Source organism: Myotis davidii, unplaced genomic scaffold (genome assembly GCF_000327345.1).
Source record: "Myotis davidii unplaced genomic scaffold, ASM32734v1 scaffold227, whole genome shotgun sequence".
Lineage (NCBI taxonomy): Eukaryota > Metazoa > Chordata > Mammalia > Chiroptera > Vespertilionidae > Myotis > Myotis davidii.
Genome location: NW_006298519.1, coordinates 319,544 through 329,932, shown reverse-complemented (window position 1 = coordinate 329,932; position 10,389 = coordinate 319,544). Strand labels below are relative to the sequence as shown.

The 10,389-nt window shown below is 53.4% G+C and overlaps 1 protein-coding gene across 1 annotated transcript in view; it reads right to left on the bottom strand.

Annotated features, from left to right (window-relative positions):
* Positions 1 to 7,951, bottom strand: part of SIM2 (single-minded family bHLH transcription factor 2) — a gene marked incomplete at its 5' end in the record, with an annotated part of 42,147 nt that extends 34,196 nt beyond the window's left edge. The window contains 2 exons of the mRNA XM_006774150.2: positions 4,829 to 4,918; positions 7,865 to 7,951. Of these exons, the coding sequence (XP_006774213.1) occupies positions 4,829 to 4,918; positions 7,865 to 7,951 (177 nt within the window). The remainder of the gene's footprint in view (positions 1 to 4,828; positions 4,919 to 7,864) is intronic.
* Between the last annotated feature and the right edge of the window lie 2,438 nt (positions 7,952 to 10,389).

Below are 10,389 nucleotides of genomic sequence, written 5' to 3'. Positions count from 1 at the left end.
CACAAAATAGAATTTCTTTCTTAATCCTCACCCGAGGATATTTTCCCATTGATTTTTAGAGAGAGTGGAAGAGAGAGGGAAAGACAGAGAGAAATATCGGATGTGAGAGAAGCACATCGATTGTTTGCCTCCTGCGACCGACCAGGGATGTGAGAGAAGCACATCGATTGTTTGCCTCCTGCTCGACGGACCAGGGCCCGGCTGGGGAGGAGCCTGCAACCGAGGTACATGCCCTCGACTGGAATCAGACCCCAAACCCCGATCCAGAACCCCTCAGTCGGCAGGCTGACGCTCTATCCACTGAGCACACTGGCTAGGGCCCAAACAGACTATTTCTGTGTTGGCCTATCATTTCTCCCCTACCTTTGTTTTTTCTTTTTTGTCGGGGGATCATTCTGGTTTGCTCCAAGGTCTTACTTAGAAAAAAGGAACCTGTCTGGCTAGAGAAACAGCTTCGTGTGCTCGCACAGGCCCTGCCCCCGGGCCTGTGGGGCTGTCACTAGCGGCTTCGGCCCAGAGCAGCCTCTGTGCCCCCATCCTCCGTCCTCGCCCTCGGCGCCTGGAGCAGGAGCAGAGCCAAGGCCCGCGGACCAGACACTTGGTTTTCCGAACATTCGGGTCAACTCTGAAACCCGGGGGCCGTCGGGGAAGGAAAGCAGGCTCTGACACGGAAACGCTTTCAGGGAACACGTCTGCGATGACAAAGCAACGCTGACCTGGCTCGGAATCACAGCCGTCTGCGTTTCCTGTGTTTACATATCTCCGCGCCTCGGAGGCTGGCAGCAATGCGACCGCCTCGAAAAAGAAATCACGGCCTTCGCCATAAACCCAGGTCTCACCCATCAGCGTTAACACAGACCCCCCGAGTGCCGCTCCAGCACGGCGGCCCCCGGAACTGCAAAAGGGACTGCTTTCCTACCGAGGGCTTCCTGAATACTCTGCTGGATCGCTTTTCCTCCTGCCAGGAAAGCAGCCCGGGATAAACTGCCCGAACGAACGGGGACATCCTGGGTCCGGGGGGGCGGCACCCCGCTCTCCAGACACGCACGGTCCCGGTTTGTTGGTGTTTTGCTGACTACGGTAAATGAAGCATTTTAAAATAAGGTGGTTTGAGTTTCAGGGTTCAAGTTATGTCAACAAACATAAAACGCTGCCCTTTCTCTTCATCTCAGAAGTGACAGGACGAGGCCTGCGGCCCCGGACAGCACCGGCTGTTTTTACGGCCGCGCTTCCGCTGCGATCGCAGACCCGCGGTGCCCTCCGGGGTCTCGGGCGGCGACACGCATCTGAAATGCTATGAGCTTCCACATGCCGTACAGGGTGTGCGACCGTGAGGAAAGTCACACCACATGGACGCTCACAACTGCTGGAGGCAGCACACAGCAGGTACACGGAGCTTTCTTCCTTCAAATATAAGTGAATGACAGTAACCAAAAACCATGGAATTAAACCACTTAGTAAACTTGCGTGAATACCAAGTGCCCTCCGAACGCGGCCTCTGCCAAGGCGATTCGTCGGCCTCTGGGAATCGTTATGTGCGAGACGTGTCCCCACCAAACAGAAGGCCCGGCCAGCAGCTGACTCTGTCTCCCAGCACCTGGGCTGCGGGCCGAGGCGAGACCTTGCATTTTGCGGTTGTCTCTGTCATTTTTCTTTTTTTTTTTTAATGAAAATTTGACAGTAAGGATCGCTGTGTTCACTCATTTAAAAGTAAACACACACTTAAGAACTCTCCATATAAAGTCGATTTCTTAGTCCAAACTTTTTAAAAAGTTTAATGAAAGGCTTTGAATTGAGAAGGGCTTGTAACACAATCATTTTCACACCCTCAAACCGATAACTCTGATAGTTACTTAGGTAGTTCGGGTGGAAAAAAACTACCACTTTGCTATGAATCACCACACAGTAAGGCAACCCAAGGAAGGGGCTTCTGTTCCCCAGACGCGGCTAGCATGGCGTTTCACCCTGAAACGGGAAAGATGGCACACGTAATGAAACCAGGTCACGGAGAGTTGTGGCAAGTTCCGGAACACAGAAGGGCACTATGTAAACATAAGCTGGAAATGATAGCTGTTCTGATCGCTATTCATCAGGAAACCTATGTGAAGGTCACTCTTAGACTACTGGGTAATATTTTCTTAACATTTTTCTCTCTGGTGATTTGAAAAAATTCATTAAGCCTATGTTAATCAAGTTTCTGTGGCTGATACATTTGCCTGACTTTTTCTTAACAAAATAATCCAAAAGCAAAAAAAAAAAATTATTTTAACGAGAAGTTGGGTATTTGACATCCTCTCCGATACTTTATTTTACTATTTAAGTGAAGAAGACAGAAAAAAATACACACTGTGATTCTGCCTGGATTGCCTGCTGCCCAGCTAATTGTGGGCAGGAGGCGGGCTCGAGGGGCAGTGTTTGCTGTTCTTATTTAACGGCTCACAGAACATCCCCCGACGAGGGGCTCACTTCTGCGCCCGAGTGTTTTTGTAACTGAAGACCCATACCGAGGCGGTCTTGCCAAGCCATCAGGAAAAAAAAAGAAAAAAAAATCAGTTGTCCTGCACAGTTTGATACATCCTTTTCTGTGATTGGCACTTCCGGAAACATCTAGGCCAAAGGCACCTCTGAGTCTCTCTCGGGAAATGGTAGTGTATAACATGTTCCCGCCCCCTTCAAAATCACAGCACAAAATCGTATGTCTGTATTACGACCAGAAGTAAATGTAATTTCAATTGTGATTCTGCTCAGCTGTCCCCTGTGGAGGTAAAAATGGGCAGAGGCATATTTGTCATTTGTCCGATATTTGGGTCATGTTAACTAAAGAGAAAAATGACTGAGGGAGGGGTGTGGGGTTCGAGAGAGAGCAGCCACTGAATGAGCTGGAATGTGCCGGTCTGTGCACAGTGCCTCGCGATGGGCAGGACATTCCTGTGACTAAGAGCCCTGTGTATGCCCACCAAAGGGTGGATGCCATCTGCGGCAACCTCTGTGCTATTTGAAGTGCAAAACTAATGAAATGGTGACAAGGCCTGGCTTTGTGTAGCTCTCTATAGTTTGTACATCACATAAAATGGGCACTTGGATTTGTTTCGTACCACAATCCTGAAAGAGAGGAATTATTTTTCTTAAGTTATCACTCCAGAGGTTAAACAGCTGCCCTATCAGACAACAAAAACCACATAACTGAATGCATTTCCCTTTTTGCTTTGGCTGCTAGGAAGCTCAGATTTAACCTTACTATTCCATAACAGTAACTTCACCTAATCTAAAATATGTTTCGCTGGTCATTTTTAAAGTATGTGACATGTTTTGTCTTGTCTGTGACATTATAAGACTAATCAAAGGTTTTATAAATCATGACTGGAACAATTAAGTCAAGCCAGGAATAGAAACCAGCTGGGCACAAGTAAAGGGTCTTAAATAATTATAAATAGTGCCAGGTCGAAATTCAGAGAATAAAAACTTTGCAAAATAGAAAAAAAATAGTAAATTTCATGTCTCCAACAGTATTTTTCATTCTACAAGGACGCTCACTACTCTCAGGAGTCACACTGTAAGAGCCAAGCCCTGGTCAATCTTATCTGGGAGACCTGGTTTCATAAAGAAGAGAAAAGAAAACACCAAAGGATTCTGATCTGAGAAGACCCACTTTAAAGAACTCTGCATAAAAAACACATAGGCGCAGGGGATAGGATAGGCACACGCTGGAAGAGAAGGCTGTAAACAAATGACAGGTTTTAAAAAAAATGTAAAGGCAGCCAAAGAAAAGGGGTACACCAGATGCGACTTCCAAGCTGGTGATTTCGTTTCTCAATGAGAAAACCGGAGCCCCATTAGTTGGCACGTTTTATTTTGGCTCAACTACACAAGGGGCTGGTGCAACACAAACCATTCACGGGCCTCCTGGGAGCCCATTTCCTGCATCTGATTAATTCTAGTGTGATGGAAAAGCGCGCTCTGATAATTCCCAACCTAAAGAAACATTTAGTCCCCGTATGTTAAAAAAGAAAAAATGTGGCTTTTAGAACCCTGTTCCACACCTGCTAACTCAGAAACGGAGTGGCAACCATCCGTTCGCGTCCCCCCATCCGGACCCACCCGCCACCCCACTGCCCCGGCTGCAGCCAAATTCCCCCGCGAGCCCCCGCTGGACCGGGATAAGGAAAGCGAGTGCCGTTCTTCCCTCTGGGGGATGAGCCCCTTTTTAAAAAATGGTTCCAGAAAAATCAGTAATATTTAAATGTTCTAAGGCAACCAGGACCTTGCTGTGCAAAACAGTAGTAAACTGCGTTTTATGAGTTTCTATCACAAGCATATAAAATGCTTTACTGAAACGACCGCTGAACTGGAAAAACTCAGGAAAAATTACCCTGAATTCCATGTGAACACTCATAAATCCCCCACCCCCCGCTCTCTCCCCACGGCACATGCTGCATAAAATCCACGTCCTCCACCAGCTCTCCACTCGCTCTCACAGCAACGACAATCCTGCGTGCAGGCCACCGAACATGGGCCAAGGACTCTGCCCCCGTGGAGCCCCTGCTAGCGACAGAGAGCCCACGGGACTCACAGGGTCCCGGCCACCGAGCGGAACCTCGGGATGAGGCTGGCTGTCGCCAGGACACCAGGACGGGCTGGTCATTAACCCCACAGGAAACAGGAAGGGAACACGGGGAAGGAAAGTCCGCGGGATGGCCCGAGAAGAGGGTTTGGCGAGTTGGGGTCCTGCTTGTTCACCAAAGCAGGTGCTGGAACACATGGTCACGCTGGGTCCTCCACCAACACACGCTTCGCACTGAGGCTGCACATGGACGCAGGGACCACCTACCTGGGACAGGCCCAGATGGACGGAGGCTGTTTCCGAAATGTACATGATTTTGCCATCGGACGCCACCACAAAAACAAAGCCGTCCAAGGTCTGAAAGAGAAAAAGTGTCCGGTCAGAGATGACAGGTCCACGCTAGGGTTAAACCTCCTAACTGTCCCCTCTGGGGATGGAGGAGGGTTGTATAAAATGTTATCGCCAACGCGTATTTGTCAAACGCAGAAAACAGCCCAGCCTGGAAGGGCTGTAAGTTACACCACTCCAAGCGCAGTCCCCGCACCAGGCTTTCAAACGCCTTTAAAGCGCTGTAAAAACAGTCCTACACGCACATCGCAAAAATCAGGCAAAAAACGCTGGGAGAATTCCTGTCATACCCAGTTTAAATGTAGTAGCTTTATTGTTTGGGGTTATTTTAGCACTTAGCACAAATCCGGAGTTCTATGGTACTTAGGGGACAATCGACCACTATATAGACCATTTTATGTCATAATTGGCAGTGTTTATACCGCGAGGACATATGCTTTATTTGCCACGATTTTCTAGTTACCGCTAAGTACCATTTGAATAATAAATTCCAAACACTACCACTCCCCAGAAAAGAAAATACCGGGTTATTTGAACAGACTATGTCTACAGAATTAATTATCTCAAATAACCTTTGCAAAATTCAAGGGGAAGAAGTATCAATTTCTGAAAAAATTAAAACGACCTACGAGGTATTCTGATTTTGCCAGCGTTGGAGAGCCCTCAAAAAAATAAAGTAAAATTATGAGAGGTAATGAAGACAAATAAAAAGGTCCTGAACATATTTATGTGTGGCAAGGACAAAAAAAAACACCTCTAAGTTGTTTTTGAAAAAGGAAACTGCATTTTATTTACCCATTCATATTTTAGATCCAGGACCAAAGAAAAGCAATAAAATTGGTGAAAGATCCATACAACCCACAATGCTGCCCCCATAAAAAATATTCCAAATTAATTTCTGGCCACAAATTCTATTTTTACAGCATGTAATTGAAACCAGATTACCTTTGGCTTTTTTTCCTAAATCCCCACCCCCCATCCTTTGGAGGGGGACCTAAGAAGAATGTAGCAGAAATGAAACTTGGAAGATGCCCGGACATTCTCCTCTCTCAAACAGAGTTTTTGTTGCAAAAATTCTTTGCCAACTAAACTCTCATTCCCTTTCCCTCCGCCGAGGTGGAAAGCAACATCTTGATTAGAAGCCTGACTTCCCCGTTTCTAACTCGGCTACAACATTCCCCCCCCCACCCCAGTTAAACGCAGCCGTTTCACAAATATCAACGACAGGGCGCTTTCTAAAGCTGTCCGCGTTTGGCACATTTTGCATTCTTGCCTGACTTCGAAATCCTTAAAGAGAGACGTGAACGAAACCGTCTCGGACAGGGAGCCATATGAGTAAAAGAAAAATTATCATAATCAAATTCTGCAGGTTGCCAGCAGTAGCTAAAAATAATATCCTTGATGGAGAAGCTGCGTGCGGCTTCACGGCCTCCTGCGTGTGTGCAGGCAGCCGGGGCGGCATCCGCGCTCCCCGCGGAATTAACTAAAGGAACGGGCGGCGGCCGGGCCGGAGTCTGTTGACTCTGCCGCCAGGCTCTCGCCGGGGCTCCCAGGCACTTAGCTGTCCCCATATTAGTGTCACTTATAATTCGCAGGAGCATGGAACATGGAAAATACCGCGGGGCCGGGGCCGGGCCGGGCCGGAGGGGCCTGTCGGTGGGACGGGCTCCAGGAGCACCATTACCCGTGGCCTCCACCCTCGCCGCGTCCTCAGAGCTTCAGGTTTCAAACATCCCCGGACCCGCGCTGCCCGGCGCACGCATTTTCAAAACATCCATCACACTCGGACATTCGGGCCAACGAGCTTTGAAAAGATCTGCTTTTTCCCAACGCGGAGCTCGCGGCTGACTCCGACCCAAGTCACCGCGTCCTGCCGCCAACTTTTTCTCTCTCTTTTAAAGAAAACACAGAATAGCAGGAGGAAATGCAAAGTGGCTCTCGCAGGCACTTCTCGGTGGCAGAGACGGATGGCGGGCGGAGGGGAATGAATGGGTCGTTGAGGAGGCTCTGGAAAGGGCGTTTGAAAGACTGAAACCCAGCCCCAGCCGCCGACTCGGAATTGGCCCTGGAATTGGCCAGCCGTGCGCCCCGAGCCGGCGGGGGGGAACCCCAGGTCGGGGCAGCTAAGAGCTGAGGACTGAACTGGGGGCGCTAAGTGGTTGGCCACAAACCAGCAAGGGCTCCTTCCCTCCGTGAGCCAGGCGCCTCCGGAGGCTGCACACGTCCTCAGCCCACGGCTCAAGCACCGGGCCATTTGGATTGACCTCGCTCCCCCACTTGCTGTGTGACCTCGGGCGTGTGGCTTAACCTCCCTGTGCCCCAACTGCCTCCTCTTAAAAAAAAAATGGAGTTCAGAATAGAGTGCATTCTAGGTGGTGGGGAGGCCAGAGATGCAGTAAGATTTAGAACAGAATCTGGCCCGTAACAAACTCTCAGTAAATCCCGGCTGTTAATCTTCTATCAGCCATGGGTCTCTCCTTTACGCAACCCTTCCACACACACAACTCTGGTTCAGAGCGCCCTGACCTGCTCCGCTGGCTCCAGCGCCTGGCACAGCCTCAGGCACAGAGCAAGGCTCCCTAACAATGTTGGGGGGCGGGAGAGTTAAGGTTGAAAAGGATTTAATCAAGCCCAGGGGCGCCCTAAGGCCTAGATAGCGTCCCCGGGCCTGATGGACAGTGTGGGACTGGGCCAGGGTGGCTCTGGTTGAGCTGGGTCCACAAGGTCCGGCCGCCTGGGTGCGGGTGCCAGGGCTGGCAGGTGAGGAACCGCTGGCTCCGAGGTCCGGGCACCGCCTCTCGCCTGGGGGCTGCCTCTGCCTCTGAAGCTGGTGGCCGCCTGTGGGTCCCCTCCTGCTCTTAGGGGAGGGAAGAAACCGCTACACGGGTGTTGGGGTCACATGGCAGCACCACCCAGTCCAGGAAGCCATGACCCCTCCCCCAGGCACCCCCCTACCTGCAGCAAGTGCGACCCCAGCTCCTTGGCGACACTGTCCAGGGGCCCCGTGCGGCTCGGCTGTCCCCACGCGTCTCCTAGACCTGGGGGGGGGGTGGATAGAGCAAATCAGTAATCAGCAGGGCCTGCCCGAGCCCCAAACCCGTCACTCCGGGCGCCCGGCAGCCCCCACTGCCTCAATGAAAACGCAAAAGGCCGGGGCGGGTTCCCTCCAAGGCCAGGTTCCCAGCCCTCCCGCCCCGCAGCTCGCCTGGCCCGTCACTGGCGTGGGCCGCCCACATGCTCCCGGCTCTGAGATTGCCTGTTATTATGTGAAATGCCACAAAGCAACCGAATCTGCCGTCCTCGCCTCCAAACTCGGACACCGACTTGACCCGTGAGGATGGCCCTGGGCCCTCCCCACTCCCCGCGCCCGCGACTGCACTTCCCCAAAGAGGAGGCGCCCACTGGCCCGCGCCCCAGGAGGCAGCTTCTCCTGTTTAAAAATGAAATAAAATAAAAACCTTTTTCAACCTCAGTAACCCCCAGGGGTCCCCGGAGCCCCGTTCTGTCCAGTCCCAGCTGCGGAGGGAAGGTTACGAAGGTTACCTGGGGCTCCTGGGTGAGGGGGCAGCTCCAAACGCGCTGGCCAGACGCTGCGAGAGCCCCTATATACTGGACGCTAACGGGGAGGTGTCTGCTGTCACATATTGGTTACAAACCTTACTTAATTAATCCTGCCTTCCGCCCAAAGTAGGAAACAGCCCCTCCGTTTCCTATCAGCCCCACCGCAGGCCTCCGCGCCCCCATCACCTCCCAGAGGCTGTGGGTGCTGCAGGGAGCCCCGAGGAGAGAGGGTCCTTCCCCAGACACTCCCGGAGCCCACGGCCAGGCTGTGACCAGGCCCCAGGCTCCCTCTGCGCCTCCAGGTGAGGCCGGCACCTGGGGGAACACACCGTTGGTCTAGTGCTGCGCCCCACGGCCGCCGCCCGCCTGCGGCCCCTTCCCTTCCATGGAAAATGCGCCCAACTCCGGCCCCTCGCGCCCCCCCACCCCCAGCTGCGGGTGGACGGCCGTGCAGGGTGGCTGTGGGTCCCGCTGGAGCGTCCGCCTTCCCGGCGGTGAGCTCCGGGCCAGAGAGGCTCCCTGCCCACTGCGCGTCCCTCTTGGGGACCAGAGCCCGGAACCTGGCGTCGTCGCAGCCACAGAGAATCTGCGGGTCCGCGGTCCCAAAGCCCCTGAGGACGGTGGTGAGTGATGGACGGTGGCGAGTGTCTGGGGCAGGCGCTTGGGTCTCCCCCTGTCCCGCCCTGCCCCTCCCAGGGGTGACCGCAGGCCCTCGGCCCCAACGCCTGTCCATGGGCAGTGGCAGCGCGGCCTCCACACCCCAAAGGACAAAATTTACCCCACCCCCACGCCCAGGCTTGAATGGAGAATTTCATAAAGACCCAGGAATTCAGCTTTCCGAAAACGGACAGATGCGCCCTGGTAACTGTCCTTTCCCGTCCTTCTGGGCTCGGTGGTCCCCTTGGCTTTGGCTTCTGGAAGGATCCCTGCCCAGTGACCTGGGAAGGTCTACACCCTTGGGAATGGCCCCCCCTAACAGCCTTGTGGGAGGCTCTGGCCTCACCTGGGAACGTGCCCTGGGTGATGGGGTGCCCTGGACAATTTCTGAGGAATTCAGACAACCTGCCACTTGCAGAGCCTGTCCCTCCCCTCACTCTCATCTCCCAGTGCTGGCCAGGGCCTCCTGCCGGAGGAGACGTGGTCAGAACGCTCCTTCCAGCCCTGGTGGTGCGAGTGGAGGCGGGGTGGGGGCGAGAAGTTTCCCCTGCATCCCGCCCTGTGTCACCCCACCCAGGATCCCCTGTGCACCCCACCCGGGGTGAGGGCTGCCAGCTCTTCCATTAGAAACCACAGTGGGCGAGGCCTTTTTACTCGGCCTATAAAAACCTACTTTGGGCAGAAGGCAAGATTAACAAAGTAAGGTTTGTAACCAGTATGTACCCCAAAAGTGAGGTGCTGTGTGTGTGTGTGCGTGGCCCTTATCTGGACATAACAAAGGGCTTTGAAAGAAAAATGGGGGAGGGGGGCTGAGCTCTTCCAAGAGTGTCCGCCTGTGGCCGGCTGTCCTGCCCAAACCTGGGAGCCTCCCGCTCAGTGAGGGCAGCAGCCCAGCCAGAGTCCTAAGCCCACCTGTGGCTTCCCAGCCACCAGGGTCTGGGTCCCTCTGGCCTACAGCAGGGAAACCGCCGCTGGGAATCCCACCAGGTCAGGGGGGAGGGGGAAAGGGCCCAGGCATCCCCTTCCCTCTGCGTCCAGGGTTTGTGGGCGCCCACGCCTTACACTCAGCTGGGCTCGCTGCTCAGTGTAAACCCCCGCCCCCCACTGCCATGGAAGCTTTCTAAGGTCCCTCCTTCCGACGCTCAGTCAGCCAGCAACCAGCTCTTAGCACCCACCGGGCCTCCAGGGCCACACAAATAAGACGCTTTCCCAGGGGACACCAGGGCTTCACCTTCCCTGCCTCCTCCCTCCTTTACACATGC